Genomic DNA, 22,589 nt, shown 5'->3' with positions numbered 1-22,589 from the left:
ACAGTGAGGTGCCAAAATTTGCAGACAATACAAAATTATTCAAGATAGTTAAGTCCAAAGCTGAGTGCGAAGAGTTACAAAAGGATCTCAAAAAACTGGGTGACTGGGCAACAAAATGGCAGATGAAATTCAAGGTTGATACGTGCAAAGTAATGCACATTGGAAAACATAATCCCAACTATATATACAACATGTTGGGGTCTAGCTTAGCTGTTACTAGTCACGAAAGAGATCTTGGAGTCATCATGGATAGTTCTCTGAAAACATCTGTTCAATGTGTAGTGGCAGTTTAAAAAGCTAACAGAATGTTAGGAACCACTGGAAAAAGGATAGCTAGTAAGACAGACAATATAATGCCACTATATAAATCCATGGTACACTCACACCTTGAATACCGTGTGCAGTTCTGGGTGCCCCATCTCACAAAAGATACATTGTATTAGAATTGGAAAAGGTACAGAGAAGGGCAACAAAAATTATCAGGGTTATGAAACAGCTTCCATATAAGAAGAATTAAAAGATTGGGACTCTTCAGTTTAGAAAAGAGGTGACTAAGGAGAAATATGATGGAAATCATGAATGGTGTGAAGAAAGTGAATAAGAAAGTGTTATTTTCCCCTTCACACAACACAGAAACCAAGGATCACCAGTGCTTAATTTGTGCTAGGGCTGAGCCCTGACACCTCTAGGCTTGGCAGTTCGTTGCCCTGGCACCTCTGGGCTTGCCACATCAGTTATGAAAGTAAAAAAAAATTTCTTGAGCCCAGGCACCTCTTTCATTGCAAATTAAGCACCGGGGGGGTCACCCAATGAAATTAATAGGCAGCAGCTTTAAAACAAACACTAGGAACTACTTCACACAATGCATAGTCAACCTGTGGAACTCATTGCCAGGGGATGTTGTGAAGGCCAAAAGTATAAATGGGCTCAAAAAGAATTAGATATGTTGATGAAGGATAGGGCCATCAGTAGCTATTAGCCAAGATGGTCAGGAACAGAACCCTCTATTCTGGGTGTCCCTAAATTTCTGACTGCCAGAAGCTGGGACTGGACAACAGGGGATGGATCACTCAATAATTACTCTCTTCTGTTCATTCCCTGTGAAGCATCTGACACTGGCCACTGTTGGAAGTCAAGATACTGGGCTAGATTGACCACTGGTCTGATCCATACTATATAGCTGGCCCCATACTATATAGCTTCAGGCCAAAATAAGTTAAACAAGACAAATAACCTTCTCTTGTATTGTGGTTGTTCCTACTTTCAATACCACTCTTTTCTTCCTCTCAATAAAGAAAGTGTTTAAGGCACTGTCAAATAACTGATGCTATCCAGAGAAAAATCATCATCTAGCCATTTTGTCAATCATTGGTTATCTGTCCTGTCGCATTTAGCAAACCAAGAAGTAATTCCTTTCAGCCAAACGTGTTAAATCTACAAGTATTCATGGACTGGTACAGATATGTGAGACTTTCATTAGAACTTGAGACAAAACCCACTGAAGCCAATGAAAAGACTCCCAATGTCCTTAGCGGGCTTTTGTTCAAGCCCTAAGCTACATATTGACAATTTCACATCCCGTTTTTATTGTGGTAATGACTGGTTAGTTTGGTTCTTTTAGTTCCTCAGCAGCTTACTACTTGTTGCCATTTGGAGGTGCAATATATATATATGCTTCAGGGAACTTTACTGACAATAATGTTTATTGACAACAGAATATAGAGTGATAATTTTTTTTCTTCTATCTCACATTTAATTTTTTCCTTTCTCCGAGGAATAATTTTTAGATAACATGTATACAGTACATTTCCTTGGTGGTGCATTATAAGATCAAAAACAGTCTTTAATCACATAAAATAATGATAACACTAATTAAAAAACAAACCAAAAAACCCCCACACACATTGGTGAGGGGGCCAATTTTCAGCCTAGAGATAATCTTTTACTGCAGAGTTATAAATGCCCTATGGGCTTTATAACTGGTATGCTGACGAGCCCTTATCTACACAATGGGTGCCACCGTTATAATATGAAGATTGCCACAAGCTGAAACATTTTACTAATCTCGTCACACATTATGTCATGAGACTTACTGACTATGCAGGATCTGCAGCTTAACGCTCCATCTAATTAAAAGGATTACGAGTAGTAATATTAACTATAGCAGATGAGCACCTATGAATATGAAAGAACAATGACTCATCTTTAAATGTTCGAATGCCACGGGAGTTTATAGTGAACAGTTGCCTACCAAAAAGCACCTCTTCCAAAATATCAGTCTTCACTTTACAAGAACCAAGCAGGTACTTGATGTGTAGTAACACTGGCAGTTCTCTTTTCAAGCTCATAGCTCTCTTTAATCTTCCCCTCTACTTAGAAATGCTGAATTATTGATACTGCCCAACAAATACAAAGATTGTGCACTCTCTTTTCCGGCCTTACGTCCAAGGAGTGAGAGATTGATCTGATATCTAAAGCCCTCTGTTCCTCTAGGGCCCAATTCTATTCCCATTGAAACCAAGAGGAGGTTTTCAATGGACTTCAGTGGGATTTGGATCATGACCTCGGTGTGCTGTTCAGTAGTTAAAATGGTTTGATAAATGCCCTGTGTTGTAACAGTTGATGATGGAAGAGCTGCTGAAGCCAAACCACAAAAATAAAAAAATAAAGAATACAAGAAAAGAAAAGAAAAAGGTCTGGGTAAATGAACTATTATACAATACAATAGTGCAATGTTAATCATTTGTACAAAAGAGCAATAAGTCGGTAAAGTTTTAAACTCAATTAAAATCTTTAATTTGGGATCTATGAATCAATCTAAGAAACCACATAAAATCTTTAATGAGGTTCATTTCAAAATGCAGTGAGATGTTCTCTTCACCATAAAGTTATTGCTAGTATTTACATATAAAAGTATCAAACTAAATGGGCAAGGAACACCTTACCTGCAGAGAATGTTAGTTGGATCTGTTCTTCAATGATCTCAAGAGCAATAAAGTCATGCTTCTCATTAAAACGTCCATTGTAGAGGAGTAGAGCATTCCTTTCTCTGGTTGCAAACCTGTAACATGCAGACACAAATTTCATATTTAATGATCTACAAAGTGAAGAACACACAATCCAGCCACTCTGAAAATAGACGACATAAAAACTACCAGTCACCATGATCTCAGGACAGAATGCAGCACTGTAACTGCATAATGCACCTATCTTAAAATTAATTCTCATTACCCCTTTCGTCAGCAAATAATAAAATTAAGATAATTAGCAATACATTTTATTTTGAACTCTACAGCAGTTGGCAAGACAGAACCTACAGAGGATCTGGCTTATTCTTTGAATAGCTCTGATGAAAAAGAAGGTACTGAAAATGAGTAAAATCACAAATACACTGAATTCTGAGGGAGGACCTTCCAGTGGTCAGAATGGACTCAATTATTATTCTTTGTTGAGTGTCCAAAAGTATGGAATGCTTACAGCCTAAATTCAAAGTGATGCAGCGAGGATCATACATAAATGAAAAAGAGTTGAGGAGGGGAAAGACAAGACTTAATAATGTCACATGGTTAATCAGGGCTTGATCCTGCACCAATCAAGACAATTGAGATTAAGGCAAATTCACGCATCTTGATGATTCCATTAAATTAGTTGGGGTTTTCTTCATTTTTAATGTCATGTTCTCTAATCTCAAAAATTGTATGCTCCAGAAGCAGGAGGGGTTTCCGCTTTTGTGCTAGGAAATAACTGATAGCCCTAGCTTTAGAAAAGCCTAGCTTTGGCCTCTGCAGCTACTTTAAAATTTGGGTAGGGCTCATTATGAAATTCTTCAAATTTATCTATAACTAATGTTAATGTGTGAAGAAAACCAGAAGTCATCAGAAGTTTTTACAATTCTGAACAGTAGTAGTCTGCATTGATTCTGTATCACCAGCCTCTAGAAAGCTTTGTGACCTAAAAGCTTGACGTGATCTAAAATAACCCACTTGTCTTATAAGTCTATGAAAGACAAATTTGAATTCAAGGCTCTGTTCCATGGAAAGACGAAATGGCCTCTACCACAGTGCATGCAACGTGGCACCAATTAGTGGGGCTCTTGTGGAACAAAATGACCACAATTTTCTGAATCCTGACTCTAGAGAATTAGGAAGAGGCAGGTATTTCAGAGCACTGTGTCCTGGCATCTTCATTTTCCAGAACACAGTTTAATTCTTAACAAGATTTATAGGTTATACTTACCATATGTTCTCCCTAAAGAGACAGATGCCAGATCAGAGCTGGCTAGAAACCAGAATTTCCATTCTGTGGGAAAATCTGACATTTCAGGGGGCAAAATTGTTCCAAATCAGAACTAAAAGCTGAAATTCTGAAGTTTCTCATGAAACAAAATTTTAAAAAATTTGGATTGGGGCAACTGAAATGTGTCATTTTGTTAAGGTAAAATGTGTCATTTTGATTTTATAGTTGTATTTAATTTTGTTTAAACATTTACATTATATTCACCTATTAAATATTATATTTTATATATGAATGCAGCATTAAAATTAATATTGTACTATAATACAGAATTAGAAATGAAATAAGCCAAAATGACAAAATTAAAATGAAATGTTTCAATATTATCAAAATGAGATGATAAAAGTCCTGTAGAAAATACATCAAAACTGCCATATTCCGATGAAATGTTGCAGTTTTGACTGAACTGTACTTTTCGAGATAAAACTGTTCCATCAAAACAATTTTCACCAGCTCTAAACAGAATATATCTAAAGAAAAGAGGAAAGAAAAAAGAAATCACTTGCTTTCCTAGAGGGCAGAAGTGATTAGTTAGTTGAATAACAGTGTCAACTTCATATTTCTGTCTGAAAATGTTACTAGGAACTACTAATAAGAGTACTATAACTGCAAGTGGGTAAAATATATTTTTTTCTATTTTTTTCCGTTTGTTTACCTTGTGCATTTAACAATACTTTGTATATATTTGGTTTCACTGTTCTGTTGATAGTCAATTGAACTTCCTGTCTCATGCACTGGCAATTTGGTGTTCTTGCTTTAGCTCTCTTTGCTGCAAAGAGCTGTATATACACATCAGCTGAGGAGCAGAAAAACACCTGTCATTTTTTTTAAAGGGAAGGTTTTGCTTCTTTGTTTTGTTTTACGTTCAGGACATACTACCTACCGGGTGCTTTACCAGGGACTGGAATTGTTTTAAATAGATCTTTTTAAAAAAATCAGTTGACAATTCTCTTTAAGTGAGACTGAATGACTCAGAACTGTTGGTAGAGGAGAGATGGAGAGGAGGTGGGGTACATCTGATAAATGTCCCAAAATAACAGTGAGATTTAGCATGCAGAAATAGGGTATGTGGTAAATAAGCATCTGACTACTTGTTCGCTTTCCTTTTCCCTTCTGTAAGAACATATGGTGAGTATAATTTATAGGTTCCAAACCATCTAAATGCTTGGAATGCCTCATTAGCTTGTAACATAGTCAGTGAACATATGGGTTATTTTTAAAATCCCATTTTAGTCATGAGGATGAACTAGACAAACCTCGCACTCTTTGACCTCTTGGGGAAAAGTGGGGTTGAGGGACGCTAGACACCCTGAGATAATAGGAATATTCACAAATCAAAAAATATGTAATGGCAAATCCTTTGTCTAGCCAAAACCTCTACTTCTTGATTATCCTGAAGTAATGTTTCCCTCCTGTGTTGGAGGAGAATAAGGGGCATGAAAATACTCAGCATAAAATCTAAAAGCCCATATAGTTCATCATCCGGACCCATATAGGGACAAATTCTGTGCTAATTTATATCCTGTGTAATGCCATAAAGCTAATGGAGTTGCATGGTATTTATTTCAGCACCAAATATGCCTGTTGAGTTTTTAAAGATTTTGAAGTGGCTGCCTGGAAAACTATGATGCTAAGCCTTACTGTTTGCTGTTTCCCAAGAAGTCCCACAGGTGAGTATGAGCCATTCTAACCTGCAGCAGAACAGTTTCACACACCACACTTTGAGAATCTTCCTGGAAGCCTGTAAAATGACACCATGCACTGCGGGAACAATTCTCTGGTAGTACAGGAGCTGAGCTGGCAGCCTGCCTCCAACACTCCCTTTGCATTTCATGTAAATCTGACAGTTCCAAGCCCTTTTTTTCCCCTCAGCTTTCTATTGTCTAGCAGAGTTGATGCTTGAAAACCTTCTTATTTGGTTTTGAGATCTAATTTTGATCAGGATCAATGCAAAGCCATTATATATATTCTTCACAGGTTTTGCAACCTTCCATACTAACCCTGATAAGTTATATTTATTGTAACTGCATGCTTTGATTTAACCATGGTTTCAAGACTCCACAAAAAAAATGTGACCACTGTAGTGTTAAGGCAAGATCAAGAGTAAAATGGAAACATTCTGCAAAGAAGCAGCAAGCCATGCTTGAGTGTATAACAAGAACAAGCTAACTTTGAGGGTTTTCTTAGACTAAGTAAAGTGATTGATTTTAGCTAACTCAATAGCTAACCTGAACCTCTTTTTCTAATCTAAGCAAACAACCAAATCTTCTTCTTGTTTTTATCCATACTAGCTAACCCCAATCCTTTCACTAGTGTAGACGCAGCTGTCATAAATCTAAAGGGAAGGGTAACCACCTTTCTGTATACAGTGCTATAAAATCCCTCCTGGCCAGAGGCAACAGCCTGTTACCTATAAAGGGTTAAGAAGCTCAGCTAACCTGGCTGGCACCTGACCCAAAGGACTAATAAGGGAACAAGATACTTTCAAATCTTGGGCGGGGGGAAAGGCTTTTGTTTGTGCTCTTTGTTTACGTGTTGTTCTCTCTTGGGACTGAGAGAGGCCACACAGAAATCCATCTTCTCCAACCCATCCTAAACCAAGTCTCCAATATTGCAACCAGTATAGGGAAGCCAGGCAAAGCGGATTAGTTTATCTTTTGTTTTATGTGAATTTTCCCTGTGTTAAGAGGGAGGTTTATTTCTGTTTTCTGTAACTTTAAGGTTTGCTCAGAGGGGGATCCTCTGTGTTTTGAATCTGAATACCCTGTAAAATATTTTCCATCCTGATTTTGCAGAGGTGATTCTTTTACCTTTTCTTTAATTAAAATTCTTCTTTTAAGAACCTGATTGATTTTTCATTGTTCTTAAGATCCAAGGGTTTGGGTCCGTGTTCACCTGTACAAATTGGTGAGGATTATTATCAAGCTTTCCCCAGGAAAGGGGTTGTAGGGCTTGGGGGGGATATTTTGGGGAAAGACGTCTCCAAGTGGTCTCTTTCCCTGTTCTTTGTTTAAAACGCTTGGTGGTGGCAGCATACTGTTCAAGGCCAAGGCAAAGTTTGTACCTTGGGGAAGTTTTCAACCTAAGCTGGTAAGAATAAGCTTAGGGGGTCTTTCAGAGTGGGGAAGGAACCCTGACAGCAGCTTAGCACATTTTATCTTTACTCAGCCAAAGTCAACCTTTGGCCAGCTAAATCATGGTAAAATCTACCTTCAAAGCATTATTCTCCCAATCCTTGGAGCTCACAGAGATCCTTGGGTGAGCTTGTGCATTCATACACAGGGAGAAGGTGATTAGGGCAGGAGGAGGTGGTCTGGGAGCAGAGACAGATGCCATCACCTTCCTGCTCAAAGTGTGCAGGGACTATGCCATAAAGTTAATCCAGCCTAAGGCAACAATGAATTTTATGCAGCTGCATCTGTCCCTGTGCTATACAACCCTCTTTGTAGGAGTACCAGCAGCAGCAGAGGGTGGCAGAGGGAGCCAGCAACCCCAGCACAGCTGGGTGCCCCCACTGGCGATCAGCACAGACACAAAAGTGGGCAGCATTAGTTGGGTAGAGGCATGGCCAGGCCAATTGTGGGACATCCTGTTTTAGTCCATCTCCTCGCCAGCCTCTGCTAGCTGCAAACTGAATATGTCCTCCTCCAACAGAATCCCACATTTCCTCTCTCCAGGCACAGTGTCTCCTGCTGGCACAACTGTGCCCTCCTGAGCCATGAGGGCTTAAAGGAGCTCATTCCCTCTATCTGTCTACAGGATTTTGCAATACTTCCGTACAAAAAAACCCTACACAAAACAAAATACTGATCTGTGTGGCAGAGGAGCTGAATATTCTGAAAGTGAAAAGTTTTATGATCGGAGGGACACAGTCAGCACCTCATATTAGATACAACAAGACTGCTTTTAATTCCTGCCCACAGTCCGGCTTTCAAATAATGCTCTTCGGGGCAGGGACCATCTAACTACTCTGGGTTCGTACAGTGCCGAGCACAATGGGGCCCCACTCCTGGCTACCTTTGGGATAACACCATAATAAACATGATTAATAATAATCTCAAGTAGCATGGTTCTAATTCTGCTCCCATAGGAGTCGATGGCAGACTTCCCACAGCAACCACTTTCCCACATATTTAACTCTGGGGGCTACAAATATACAACAACATTTGGCCCTAAATCCAAATCAAGGAGAGATTTGGACTGAATCCTTTCCTATCAAGACAGAAGGGAAACAAACTTACATGAGGGAAATAGTGAAATGGAAGCGCTGCCGTAACCCTTTGAAGGTGACAAACGACTGTGGAGGGAAGCTTCTTGTTGTCATCTCACAATAAGGTCTCTCGTACTCTCCTGGGGGACACTCGCATTTGAAACCTCCTACTAGCAGATTAACACAGGTTCCTCCATTTTTACAGACTCCCGGCACGCAGCGGCCAGAGCGGGCATTCACTTCGCAATACTCGCCTGGAAGAAGAAGAAACAAAGATCAGCAGGAAACACTTGGCGCTAGATTCCAACTAAACAACGAATTCCCAGAGATACCAGTGAAGGAGATCAGTTATTATTGCTTAAAAAAAAAAAGCTAACACATTTTTAAATGTCTGTACATAAAGTTAAGTAGTTGTAATTAGAGCAGAGTGTATGTACATGCCGCACTGTTTCTCAAATTTTAATTCTCTGCATAGTTCAGGATATTGTTTCCTGAGTGATCCTTTCTCAAATACTTCACAATGCTGGCTCTAATTTTTAGATTTCTAGGCTGCTTTCAGAACTGGTGATAAATATATATCAGGAAGAAGGTGACGTTGTCATGTAAAAACCTGAACACCTCCTGCCAGCTAAAAAATGTGTCAATGGTTACAGCGTTTGATATTGTTTTCAACCACCCAGGATCAAATGTTCACTCCCGACTGTGAATGGTGTAAATAGATAAGTGTTGCATTTCCCCTTTAATGGAATTCAGTTTTACTGCAGGTGTCACTGACAAGGCACAGCTGAGCCAGGAATATAATATTTTTAAAGTGTGTGCATTTATATAAAGAATGGGCAGGATACAGGTGACATGCATAGCGCTTCCATTTTTTTTCCAGCGAGACATTTACCTCGCTTTCCAAACAACTATACAGTCAAGTCATTCAGTTGCTAAGAGACATGTATACTGATTTACAAACTCCTTAAGGTTTTTATCTTCAAATGCTGTAATTTTATTCCCTACCAAACCCCACCCTCACCCTATATTAAGATCTTAAACACTCAAAATTCAGGAAATAACAAAGGTAAGTTTGTACACACAACCTTAGCCCTAACAACTTTTGCACATGCATTAAAAGTTGGTCAAGATTTTCAAAAATGCTTCGTGAGTTTGCAGTTTACAAGGTCTGTAGGAGACATTCTTGAGCCCCTTTATACGATACAAAATCTGCAGAGGCTGACGCAAAGGCTGCTGCAGAATTAACTGTTCTACAGAAAATGAGTTCTCTCTCTGTGTTAATTATTTAAAATTTATCTATCAGAATGTGGGTTGTGAGGTAACTGCTGCTGTTATGCTTGATTATATCCACCCAGCTCCTGCATGTAAAAAGTGTTCATAGAAACTAAAGTGGGTTTATAAAATTAAATTAATCCCAGAAACAGTGCCAGATAACTAAACATAGAGCAAAGCTATATGGCACAACCCAACTGACAAAAGAAGTTTCCAACACTATAATATTTGCATAAATACTAGTCACAGGTCTATATAATTACCTTACTTCAACCCAAAAGGAAAACTTTGTAAGTGCATTCCTAAAGAATTCAAAACAATATTTAAGGAACTATGTCTTTCACACATACAAAACACAGTAGCATACACAAGTATACCATTATCACTCAGCAAGTCAAATTCAGACCTGTATAAGAGGATACAGCTCCAGTACAGCCTACAATATTATATCTGAATTTAGCTCAGTCAGTGCCTATATTGCTGATTATAATAGGAGTTATCAAACAGCTGCCTAAAACAGGTATCTGTAAGCGCCTGCTTGGAAAAAATCAGAAAGTTGGTGTCTTAAAAAGTACCTGTTGTGAGGCATGTTAGATCTAACCAAACAACTCTGTTCCAGGGTTGCCAAATATTTGTAAAAATTGGAATTATACTCTGCCTCTTCCCCCAAGGCCCTGCACCGTCGCATCCTCCTCTTCCCCCCTTGCCTCTGCCGCTCACTGGATCGTCTCCACCTCTCTCCTTCTGCCCCGGGGCTGGGATGGGAGCTGCTTCAGCCTGACAAGGAGCCTGCCTGCAAGTAGGAGGTGGCCGCAGCGGAGCAGGGGCTGGCATGGGTTAATGACCTGGCACCTCTCCCCACCCCGGGGTAACCAGACTTTTGGTGTCAGGTCAGGACATCTGACCGAACACTCATAGGTCCCCTTTTTGACCGGACATTCCAGTTGAAAAATGGGCACCTGGCAACCTGAAATGGCACCCAGACACAAAAGCCAAAACCCAGACTGTCCAGATAAAACCCTAAAAAGGTTTCCCCTAAAAAGGAATCTTTCACACAAATCTAAAAACAGCAAAAGCGACAATCCCTCAACCAGAAGATAAAAATCAAGGTCTCAATTCAGAAAAGCATCACTGCTGAGGAAAGCACTTAAGCTAGAGCTTACCTTTAAGCATGTGCTTTTCTGAAGCAGGGCCCAAGTTCCTAAACTCTCATTTTATCAAGTTATTATTAGAATTCTGAAACAAACCCTTGAAAAATCCCTTCCTATTTCCCACTACCATCTGTGGACACCAATTAGACAGGATTATCTGAATGGATACCCAGCATTAGCCAAGCAAGGAGGTCAGGTAGATTACAATGATACACAGCATGGTTCCCTCATAAGAAATTACTATAAATCTGTGTACTTGGTGAGAAAACAACTCTCAGGTGCGGTGCTGAATATGAAGGAACAAAATAATCAAACAAACAAGTTTACAAAGAAGACATTAAGGAATGCATTTAGTGGTGAGTTGCTTTATAACCACAAAAATAACGAGGAGTCCTTGTGGCACCTTAGAGACTAACAAATTTATCTGGGCATAAGCTTTCATGGGTTAGAACCCACTTCATCAGATGCATGGAGTGAAAATAAGGAGCAGGTATAAATACATGAAAGGATGGGGGTTGCTTTACCAAGTGTGAGGTCAGTCTAATGAGATAAATCAATTAATTGGGAGTGGTTGGGTCATTACAAAACCTAAACTTAACTTCCCCAATACTAATTTCTCTCTACTGTTACTCACACCTTCTTGTCAACTGACTGTAATGGGCCACTCTCTTACCACTTCAAAAGTTATTTTTCCTCCCTTGGTTTCCTGCTGTTAATTGATTTATCTTGTTAGACTGACCTCACACTTGGTAAAGCAACCCCCATCCTTTCATGTATTTATACCTGCTCCTGTATTTTCACTCCATGCATCTGATGAAGTGGGTTCTAACCCACAAAGCCTTATGCCCAAATAAATTTGTTAGCCTCTAAGGTGCCACAAGGACTCCTCGTTATTTTTGCTGATACAGACTAACACTTCTACCACTCTGAAATTTATAACCACAGGCTCCCTCTCCACCCCAACAATCAGAGCCCAAGGTCCAACCTGAGTTGCAACTTGAAAGCACTGTCCACAGAGCTATTTTTAGGGCATTAGCGGGAGCCCCGCTTACCCAAGTCTGTTGACCTAGCAATCTAGGCAGGGAGGCTCGCTTCTGCAATCTGGATAGATCTACCCAAAGACAACTCACCCCTCTTGTGTACTGAAACTCTTCAAGAATTAGAATTACACATTTTCTGCATAAAAGACTAAGCATGGGCTTGCCCCATTTTAAAAGGGGTAGGATATTTAACAATATAAATCTCCAACTCCAAATGGAGTGGAATCCTCAAGGCCTGCTGAAAAGAGAACGATACACTTGACAAAAGCAAACAAGGCGCAGAGCTGAACACAAACAGACATGACACAGACAAACAGGGGGGATTGTTTCCATTCTGACATGCTGTTGGAACACCATGGCAATACAGAGGGTTCTCATAATATAAGAGTCTAAGGCTGCATTCATTAATCCTTCTTTATTCTTCTATGCAGCAAGAGTGCATAGACACAGTAGATTGCTAGGTTAGATACAAGTATAATTCCTATTTATAGCAGACAAATGTAAAACCATTTAATAAACAAGAGAAAGAGTGATCTTGTCTGAAACTGGGGATCTGCAGTGGTGATGAGAGAACTAGGGGATCTGCACTGTAATGAGGAATGGCTGCCGCAGCCTGTGCTTATAGTTTAATAGTCTGGTTTATGACTCAGCCAATCTACCCCCGACCTTTTCTCTATTAAAGTAATTTAATATTTTCTATATTTTTCGTATTTGGAGACTCCCTGAACATACTACTTATGTATCACAGCTCCATGAAATCCAGGCAGGAGGTGTAATGCTACAGTGACCTAGAGTGTTCACCTTTGGATAATTCTGCCTTATGTGTGGCTATCATCCCTCATGCAGACTTTTGGACTTTGAGAAATCTTTAATAAGAGCCAGCAACCAGTCCACTATAAGTCAATCAATTTGTAAACACCTAGAGGATTATAAGGTTATTAGGAATAGTCAGAATGTATTTCTTAAGAACAAATCAAGCCAAACCAACCTAATTTCCTTCTTTGACAGAGTAACTGGCCTAGTGGATGGGAGAAAGCAATACACATGATATATCTTGATTTTAATAAGGCTTTTGACTCAATCCCACATGACCTTCTAATAAGCAAACTAGGGACATGTGAAATTTCTATAAGGTGGGTGCACAACTGGTTGAAAGACCTATTCAAAGAATAGTTATTAATGGTTCACTGTCAAACTGGGAGAGTGGAAGGGGGTATCTAGAGGGGTCCTGCAGAGGTCAGTCCTGGGTCTGGTACTATTCAATATTTTCCTTAATGACTTGGATAATGGAGTAGAAAGTATGCTTATAAAATTTGCAAATTATACCATACTGGAAGAGGCTGCTTGCACTTTGGAGGGAAGGATTAGAATTCAAAAACAACCTTGACCATTTAGGTTATGTCCACACTGCAATTAGACATGCAGGGCTGGCCCATGACAGCTGACTTGGGCTCATGGAGCTGTTTAACTGCAGTGTACATGTTCAGGCTTGGGCTGCAGCCTGAGGTCTGGGACTCTCCCACTTCTCAGGGTCCTAGAACCCAGTTCCAGCCCAAGCCCAAACATCTATAGTGCAATTAAACAGCCCTTAGCCTGAGCTGAGCAAGCCTGAGTCAGTTGGCATGGGCCAGATGTGGGTGTCTAGTTTCAGTGTAAACATACCCTTAGAGAACTGGTTTGAAATAAAAAAGATGGAATTCAATAAACACAGTGAAAAGTACTTCACTTTGGAACAAAATATGAAATGCATAACTAAAAAATGGAGACTAACTGGCTAGTGGTAGTACTGTTGAAAAAGATGTGGGGGTACTACAGTGTATCACAAATTAAGTAAGAGTTAACAGTGTGATGCAGTTGCAGAAAAGTCCAATATCATTCTGGGATGTATTAACAGGAGTGTTGTATGTCAGACATGGAAGGTAATTGTTCTGCTCTACTTGGCACTGGTGAGGCCTCAGATGCAGCACTGTGTCCAATTCTGGGTGCCACACTTTAGGAAAGATGTGGACAAACTTGACATAGTCCAGAGAAGAGGAACAAAAATGATAATAGGTTTAGAAAACCTGACCTATGAGGAACAGTTCTAAAAAAAAAACCCGGCATATTTAGTCCTGAGAAAAGATGACTGAGGGGGGAACCTGATAACAGTCTTCAAATATGTGAAGGGCTGTTATAAAGAGGACAGTAATCAATTGTTCTCCATGTCCACTGAAGGTAGTACCAGAAGCAAGGGGCTTAATCAGCAGCAAGGGAGATTTAGGTTAGATATTAGGAAAAGCTTTCTAACTATAAGGATAGTTAAGCACTGGAATAGGTCCTCAGAGCAGGGGGCTGGACTTGATGACCTCTCGAGGTCCCTTCCAGCCCTACATTTCTATGATTCTTCAATGCATAGTAAATATATTTTCTGATAAAATTTAAAAGAATTTTGCATTTGTGTTAATAAAATAAAGTATTCTGATATGCGGTAATGGGAATGGTATAACAACAAGCAGAAAAGAAAAGAGAAGGAAATGTCACTGCCTAGTCAAAGTGCTTTTTTTTGATCTCCTACTGAAGGGTTCTACTCTATAACCAAATCAAGTAATTACTGATTGTCTTACCAGATCTATCTCTCTGTAAGATATGGTAGGTGCTAAAGGGTTTAAAGAAACAAATAATAATGATGATGGTAAAAATTAAAAGAAACAAACCATGGAGAAATTAGTTCTTTGAAAATTGAGAGAATAAATCCTTAATTGCAAATAAATTGTAAGCAGAAACACTAGCTTTTGATTATCAAACTGTATACTAATTTGTATCAACGAATGAGTCTGCGGAAAAGCTCCGGGTTTGGTTAGTTAACTTGATTCTACAATGACAAAGCATAAAGTCAGCTACTTTTCTATAAACAACAATGTAATGACATTGGAAAAAAACAAGGAAGTATTCTAAAAGCTTAAATCAGATACTTCAGATCCCTCATTCTATGTACCGTTCTATGACTGTTTTAACGGGAAATACCATGTTAAACAAGAGTTAGCATGACCCAGCAGGTCTGCACTGAATTGCTTTTTTCACTTTTTCTTTTCCATTATGCTCTGGATACATATTAATTTTTCACTCAGGATCTGTAACTGCTTCACCTGAGCTACAGGCAGCTTGGTAAGTTGACTGCAACTGCAGGTCTAAGAACAAATACATTCTTTCAGTATGTTAATGGAAAGGAGAAACAACAAGGAATAGGGCATCAAAATTCTTTCAAAAAGAAATCCCCCGTGACCAGTTTTCTTGAAGATTTGTGTGCAAATCTCCTTTACATCTTAAACATTATACAAAAAAATGCCTCTTCCTCTAACAAATACAACTGAAAAATGGTTCTGGTGATGGTACTGAAACAATTTGCACAACAAACAAAGCAACCATAAAAATAAAAGGGGGAAATCCTCCCAGAACAATAAATATCCATTTTTAAAATCTACTACATTAATGTGAAGTCTTCACTCCTTCTGAACTTTGTATTGGTTGGCAGAAAGCCTAAGTAATGTGAACACTCAGGGGAGAGATAACCAAGCAATAAAATCTCTAAAGCAGGACTCTTAAAGTTCTATATAACACTAAAAAAGATTAGAATACCATTAGAATCTCATCAGGCCTCCAAGTTAAACATTGATAGGCTGAGTGAATAGCCACTACAAGGACTTGGTGGTATACAGTTACAGTAAGCAAGGAAAGTGACTGTTCTAGCAATTCCAATCTTGTTGATACCTGTTTAGAAGTGAGTGACGCTCTTTGCAGAGGCAAGTAAGACCATGTCCAACAAAATGAACAAAGAGTATGTGATGTGCAACCTGTAAAAGGAAATTTTTCCTTTCCAATCTACTCTGCAGGTATCTAGTTTATATTCTCCACTCATTTCATATACAGGAGTAGTGCAGAACATGCACCAGAGATCTGTACTGGGGATCAGAGATACCTGGAGGAAAATTTATGCCTGTCGACACGATACACAGAGCCAAATTCATGACTTCATTGACTCCGCCAGGCATGAATCTAGCTCTCAGTGTAGACTGGAGTGGAGAATTTTGCTCTAGCTCTGGGTATGTTTCATCTACAAATTAAAACATTGCAAAAATCTTTCTTCCAACTTTATGAAAAAAATCATACAGCAGTGAAGCAGAGAAAATGACCACGCCAGCCCTCTGGAATGAAGAGGATGGATTCTGGGGTGTAGACACTGTCAGAGGACTGGTGAATGTGAAAGCCAAGAATAACAAAAGGAAAGACACACACACACACACACACACAGTTGTGTCTCCTCTATAGTCTATGGCAGGGGTCGACAACCTTTCAGAAGTGATGTGCCGAGTCTTCATTTATTCACTCTAATTTAAGGTTTCGCATGCCAGTAATACATTTTAACGATTTTAGGTCTCTTTCTATAAGTCTATAATATATAACTAAACTATTGTTGTATGTAAAGTAAATAAGGTTTTTACAATGTTTAAGAAGCTTCATTTAAAATTAAATTAAAATGCAGAGCCCCCCAGACTGGTGGCCAGAACCCGGGCAGTGTGAGTGCCGCTGCAAATCAGCTTGCATGCCATAGGTTGCCTACCCCGGGTCTATGGATAAAATCCTGGCCCCACAGAAGTCAATGGCAAAAGTCTCACTGCCTTTCTTGGGACCAGGATTTAGCCCCATATATCAAGAAACCGCCCTCTCTCTCTCTCTTTTCTCTTTTTTTTTTTTTTTTTTGAAGATTGACATTGATATAAACTACCTTGGGATTGATTCTCATCTCAGTTACACTGGAGTAAATCCGGAATAACTCATTGAAGTTGATGAACTATTCCAGATCTAAATCAGAAGCTCACCCCCCCCGACCCCACCTCACCCCACACATCCGCCTCCCCTCCACCACTGAGACTGGGCTGATCCACAAAGTTGAGACTTGATTCAAACTTTCTGAAAGCGTAGGGATGTTCAGATTCAGTGTTTGGTTTGAACCTATCTCAGCTCTTGTTTTGTTTTGGTGCTCTTTACAATTAGAGCTGAGAACAAACTTACTAAGGATCATTTTGGGAAACAGATTTAGCATAAAAAAATTAAAATTCTACCTAGGGCTGTACTCTAATTCCTCATAATGGTATCTCTGGCTCTCAGAGCATTGTACTAGTGGACATAACCAGCAGTAAAGCCCTGAATAGTGAAGGATGAATTGTGCGATACTACAATACTACCGCTCTGCCAGCAATGTCAGCTTTGTACCCATTCATTTCCCACTTCCACATCTGTCTCTTGTGCCTCTTCCCACAGTACCTTCTGCACATGCAATGCAGTCCTCATCCCAGTTCACTACTTCCCCACATTCAAGCTCCTCTAAAGACTCACTCCTTCTCCACCGCCTGGAAATGAGCCAAATTACACACATAGGGCCTGATCCAAAGCCCATCTGCAGTCAATGGCAGTCTTCCAACTGATTCCAGTGGGCTTTGGATCAATCCCATACACTTCAGCAGTATAAATTATTGATTCTTCTGGGCTTCTCAGTGCATCCTGTCTACTGTTCTTGTGCTTGATCCTGTAAATATTTAGACCAGTACGTTATTTTACTTATATAAGCAGCGCTGGGTAGGTGTACTGGACCACATACTTGAGTAATGTTATTGGCAGGATTGGGCCCTTAGATTATAAACCATTATTTGTTACCTTTTCATGTGCTCAGCAAATAATGTTTAAACTAATAATGACAGAACAGCAGTCATATAAAGACATGCAGTTTAGCTTGATAAAGCTTTGCAATACTATGTACTAATTTTTAAATAGATGATCTAGAGATTGGTTTCACAGAATATGCCTTTATGCTGCTGAATAGTTAGGTACAGATTCTGATACCATTTACTCCTGCTCAATAGAGCTGTACTCCACAAATAGCACCTTTGAAGTAATTCAGATACTTTTGCAGTCAGGTGCTATTCAACATGAGAAAGAGTATCAGAAGCCGTAGGAAGAAAATACCTTAGGCTAACCTGTTTTCAATTAAATCCACAGTGATTCCATTTACTTCAATAGAGTTACCCTGATATTTCAATAGGAACTTTGCCTGAGTAAGGACTGAAGGATTTGACCTAAGGAGATTATGAATTGCTCTGATTATGATACATATCAGGACAAATAAAGTTTGCAAAGAAATGTGAAAAGCTTGGCTCAAAGGTAACCACACTGAGGTGAAAATGGAGGGATTAGAGATGGTGGTAAAGGTAACCATGTCTGAATCACAGTCTAACAGAAGAAAACAATACTATGGAGATCAAAATGGATTTACTAGAAAATAAGAAGAAAGGTAGAAGTTTTCAGATTGGGAGTTTATGGCTTCTCTCTCATGGATGGGTTGGGAGAATTCTCTTAAAATTGGGACCAATGAACCCCTGAAGGTTGATCCCACGCCAGCTCCGCTTCAGATGGATCCTGTCATTCCTCAATCTGCTAAGGAAACAAAAGACTAACTTGTCTTCTTGACTGAACATGTTTTGCATGTCACATGGTAGGACTAATACCTATAACCTCCCTCTAGGTTATACACCCTTCCATAGCTTAGCCAAAAAGAAGAGAGCCTTTGGTGCACCTGAATAAAAAACGGTTGAGTGACAGAGGACTAAACTGTCCACTTAGTTCCTGGCCTGCTAGGAATTGAGAATGAACAAAACATCTCTCTCCACCCCAGAGGGCACTACCAGATTTGGGGATAATACACACGGATGACGGAGGAACCGCTACCAAGCTCAGGCTGGGCTATTCTGTGTATGTTCTGATACATGAGAACAGCTGAGACACTCTCGCATCTTTTCATTCAGACTTTCAGCTACTTGTTATTTTTTTCCCTCTTCAAAATGTCTAAGAAGCTAAATAAAATTCTCTGGGGGCTTGTTTATATGGAGATTTAGTGCACGGCAAGTCGGGGTATAAATCTACAGTCCCCAGCCGGCCGTGGAATGGGGCAGGTTGGTAAAGATCAGCCTAGTTAGCCTGACCTTCCTTTGCCTGTAAATCTAGAAGATTATCCTATACCCAGAGCATGGTTTTTTTTTTCCAATGGGTATACAGGTTACTTTTGTTTGTTTTATTTATACCTGACTACTTGATGATGGGTTATTGTTAAATTAATTAATTGTTTAAATTAATATTACTATATAGGATAACAGTGCATTAATGTGGATATAATCCTGTGCAGCATTTATTTATATCAGTACTTTGTATCATACACATATTTGGCTTTCTCTCCTATCTCCAGATGGACTCTAACCCATTTGCACCAAACAGTCTTTTATGACTATTTCTCTATAGTGATTTCCTATCCTATTGTGCATATCTGTTGAAAAAAGGATCTACTCTGAAATGCTAGAAAAATGTTCTGTTACAGTTAAAGCATATCAGACACTGTAACTCAACAATAATCAATGTTTTCCTCTTTCTGTTTATCATGCTTTATATTTGCTTCAGTTGTAAAATACTGCAGAAATCAAAGAAAATGTTTTAGTTACATGTTAAAATGAACAGTTCTGAACTGACAGAGGGGATGGACTAGTGGGCTTTCCACAAGCCTTCGACTCCTAAGTGCCTAAGTAATTTTCAAAGATGTGATTTATGCCACGTTTGAAAATGTTAACCCATGTTTAACAAGCAAGGCACAGCGTCGGCACATATTATTCCAAGGACACTCCTCCTCTGACCAAACAAAAAGAAATATTTGCTTTCTGGAAGCTGAACATTTTTCTTAGGTGCTGCAAGGATTTCACAAAACCATCCTCCTGGTTCTCAAAAAAGCATAACACTACATGCAGCAGCAGTGGATAGTGGAGAAATGTGTCTGACTGATGGTCAATATGTTGTCACCAGCCCTGACCTAGCTGGATGAACAAGTAGCCGGGAAAAGAGGATGAAAGGAGTTTTCTTCTCCTTGTGCTTGGCCCTCTATAGAAGTGCAGTTGCAGCCATTGCACTCCTGGCACACAAAAACTGGGAAGTCAATGGTGCAAAACTCCTCAAAGCATATGGGACAAGCTCTGCCTCCACCTTCCAAACCCTACTTCCCTCCAAACAACAGAGCTGTGCCAGCACAAGATAGAGTTCATACTGTAACCCATACTACTGGCTATCATGCTGATCAATACAGTCTCACGGTTTCCTTGTACTCCTCCCCCCATCTGTCTGTATCCATCTGTTGTCTCTTGTCTTTCACTTCGACTGTAAAAGACAAGAGAGAATGTCTTTTGTTCTGTGTTTGTACCTAGCACAGCGGGGTTCTGGTCCACGACTGGGGCTCCTAGGTGCTATGATAATATAAATAATAAGTAAAAGGAAGATGACGGGTCTGTGCTCCCCCAAACTTCCATCGGAGTTGTGCCTGCCTGAGGCACTGTACTTCCATGGGCAGTTGCTGGTCCACACAACCTTCCTCCTCACCCCCAGCACAGACGGGCTTAAAAGCACAGTCCTGACCTAAAGAAGGGAGAGATGTGCCACTTTCCCCTGCCCCCACCCTGCAGACTCACAAAACAAAACAAAAAGCACCCAGAGGGGATGGATGATTTGGGATTCAGTTCTTTTGTCTCATTCAAATGAGAAGGAATTAATTGAAAAAAGAAACAATACTGACGGGGATTACAGATATTTATGGCACATCTGCTGGAGAAATGAATTAGTCTATGGACTGCAGAAATTTTGAACACATTCTCAATATTGTAATATCAATTTCTGATAGCCACTAAGGGCTGTACAAAGCTCTTTATCTTCTGTGTAACTTCCACTCAAGTCAATGGGATCTATGTGCACAGCTTGAGGCCGTGATATAGTAATGCATTTACTGCCTTCAATGTTTGTTCAGTATTGAAAGCTCCTAAATCAAAACTTAGGCCTTGTCTAGACTTGAAAGATCTATAACCAGTTCCAGCAACAGGGCTAGCAATGATGTAAACACTAGCTCAGTTCTCATAATTTGATTGCAAATCTTGCAATATTTGGTGTTTTTCTTAAAGTCCCAGCAGTTGGAGTCAAGAGATTGAATGAGACTTCAGCTCTCATTTTTTGAAAAAAGTAAATTTCTAGCCCTCGTAGCTACAAAGAAAAGCTTCAAAAGAGCACCCTGAAAGCTCAGAAACTAGAAGACAAAAAATACACCTCCATTTTGTTTTTCCCCCTTAAGGGTATGTCTACACTGGCAGAGTTACAGCGCCGGCAGACACAGCGCAGCTCAGAGAGCGCTGAAGGGAAACCGCTGTGGAGTGTTCACACTGTCAGCTGCCTGCGCAATAGAGTGTTCATACTTGCAGCACTTGTGGTAGTATTCGGAGCAGTGCACTCTGGGCAGCTATCCCACAGAGCATCTCTTCCTCTTCTGCTGCTAAGAGTTGTGGGAAAGCGGAGGGAGTCGCAGGGCATCCTGGATCCTGTCCCAATGCCCCGTGATGCATTGCTTCGCATCCCAACAATCCCTGTGCTTCTATCCACATTTGGCACCATCTTTCAACGGTTTGTGTACTGCGCACTCTGCCTCTTCGGTCCGCAGGAATGGATCTCGCACTGTTCACCAATATGCTGCTTGCTCTCACTAACATGTCACAAGTGGAGGTGGAGCTATTCCTTAAACTACAAAGGCAAGAGGAGTGCGACATTGATTTCACCACGCGTAGTAGATACGACACGAGATTGCTTGTGGCATTCACGGAGGTGCTGACCACTGTGAAACACCACTTTTGGGCTCGGGAAACAAGCACTGAGTGGTGGGATCACATCGTAATGCACGTCTGGGCTGCAGAACTTTTGTGTGTGGAAAGCCGCATTCATGGGACTTCGTGATGAGCTTGCCCCAGCCTTGCGGTGCAAGGACATGAGAAGGAGAGCTACCCTACCGTTGCAGAAGCGTGTGGTGATTGTACTGTGGAAGCTGGCTACTCCAGACTGCTACCAATCGGTGGCTAACCACTTTGGAGTGGGAAAGTCAACCTCTGGACTCGTGTTGACGGAAGTGTGTAGGGCCATTAATGGCATCCTGCTCCGAAAGACCATGACTCTGGGCAGCATGCGTGACATTGTGGATGGCTTTGCACAAATGGGCTTCCCTAACTGCAGAGAGGCGATAGATGGCACGCATATTCCAATTCTGGCACCAGACCACCTAGCCACCCAGTACATTAATCGGAAGGGGTATTTCTCAGTGGTTCTCCAGGTGCATGTGGATCACCATGGGCATTTCACAGACATTAACACAGGTTCACGACGCATGCATCTTTTGGAACACTGGCCAGGGCTTTTAAGAATAAGATCCAATGGGGCACATGGGAATGAAAATTACACAGAAGTTTCCAGTTACTGCTGAGCACTATAGTAGGTGCATGTAAAAAACCCTACTGCAATGCAAATTACACTGATTTGGCATGAGATATGGTGATGTAACACACAGCCTTTCAAGGGCTTATGCTTTATCTCCATATGTATCTAGCAAAAAGACCAATTACTGTATGTCTAGAGATACAACGTACATTAGGTAAGACATGGTGTCTGCAATTTATACTATCTCACTTGAGATAATATAGTCTTGGAACGGACTTTTCTAAGAATTCCATCTCCCTGTTATCCTGTATT

The 22,589-nt window shown here is 40.2% G+C and overlaps 1 protein-coding gene across 4 annotated transcripts in view; it reads right to left on the bottom strand.

The window, feature by feature from the left end:
• Positions 1-22,589, bottom strand: part of CELSR1 (cadherin EGF LAG seven-pass G-type receptor 1) — a 262,839-nt gene that overhangs the window by 107,885 nt on the left and 132,365 nt on the right. For all 4 annotated transcript variants that reach the window (XM_037901572.2, XM_043551096.1, XM_043551104.1 and 1 more), the window contains exons 3-4: positions 8,535-8,757; positions 2,946-3,061 (exon numbers count right to left, since the gene is read on the bottom strand). In XM_037901572.2, coding sequence (XP_037757500.1) covers positions 2,946-3,061; positions 8,535-8,757 — 339 coding nt within the window. The remainder of the gene's footprint in view (positions 1-2,945; positions 3,062-8,534; positions 8,758-22,589) is intronic.

This window comes from Chelonia mydas, chromosome 1 (genome assembly GCF_015237465.2).
Source record: "Chelonia mydas isolate rCheMyd1 chromosome 1, rCheMyd1.pri.v2, whole genome shotgun sequence".
Lineage (NCBI taxonomy): Eukaryota > Metazoa > Chordata > Testudines > Cheloniidae > Chelonia > Chelonia mydas.
Note: the sequence above shows the minus strand (reverse complement) of the source record. Positions and strands in the feature narration are given on the sequence as shown.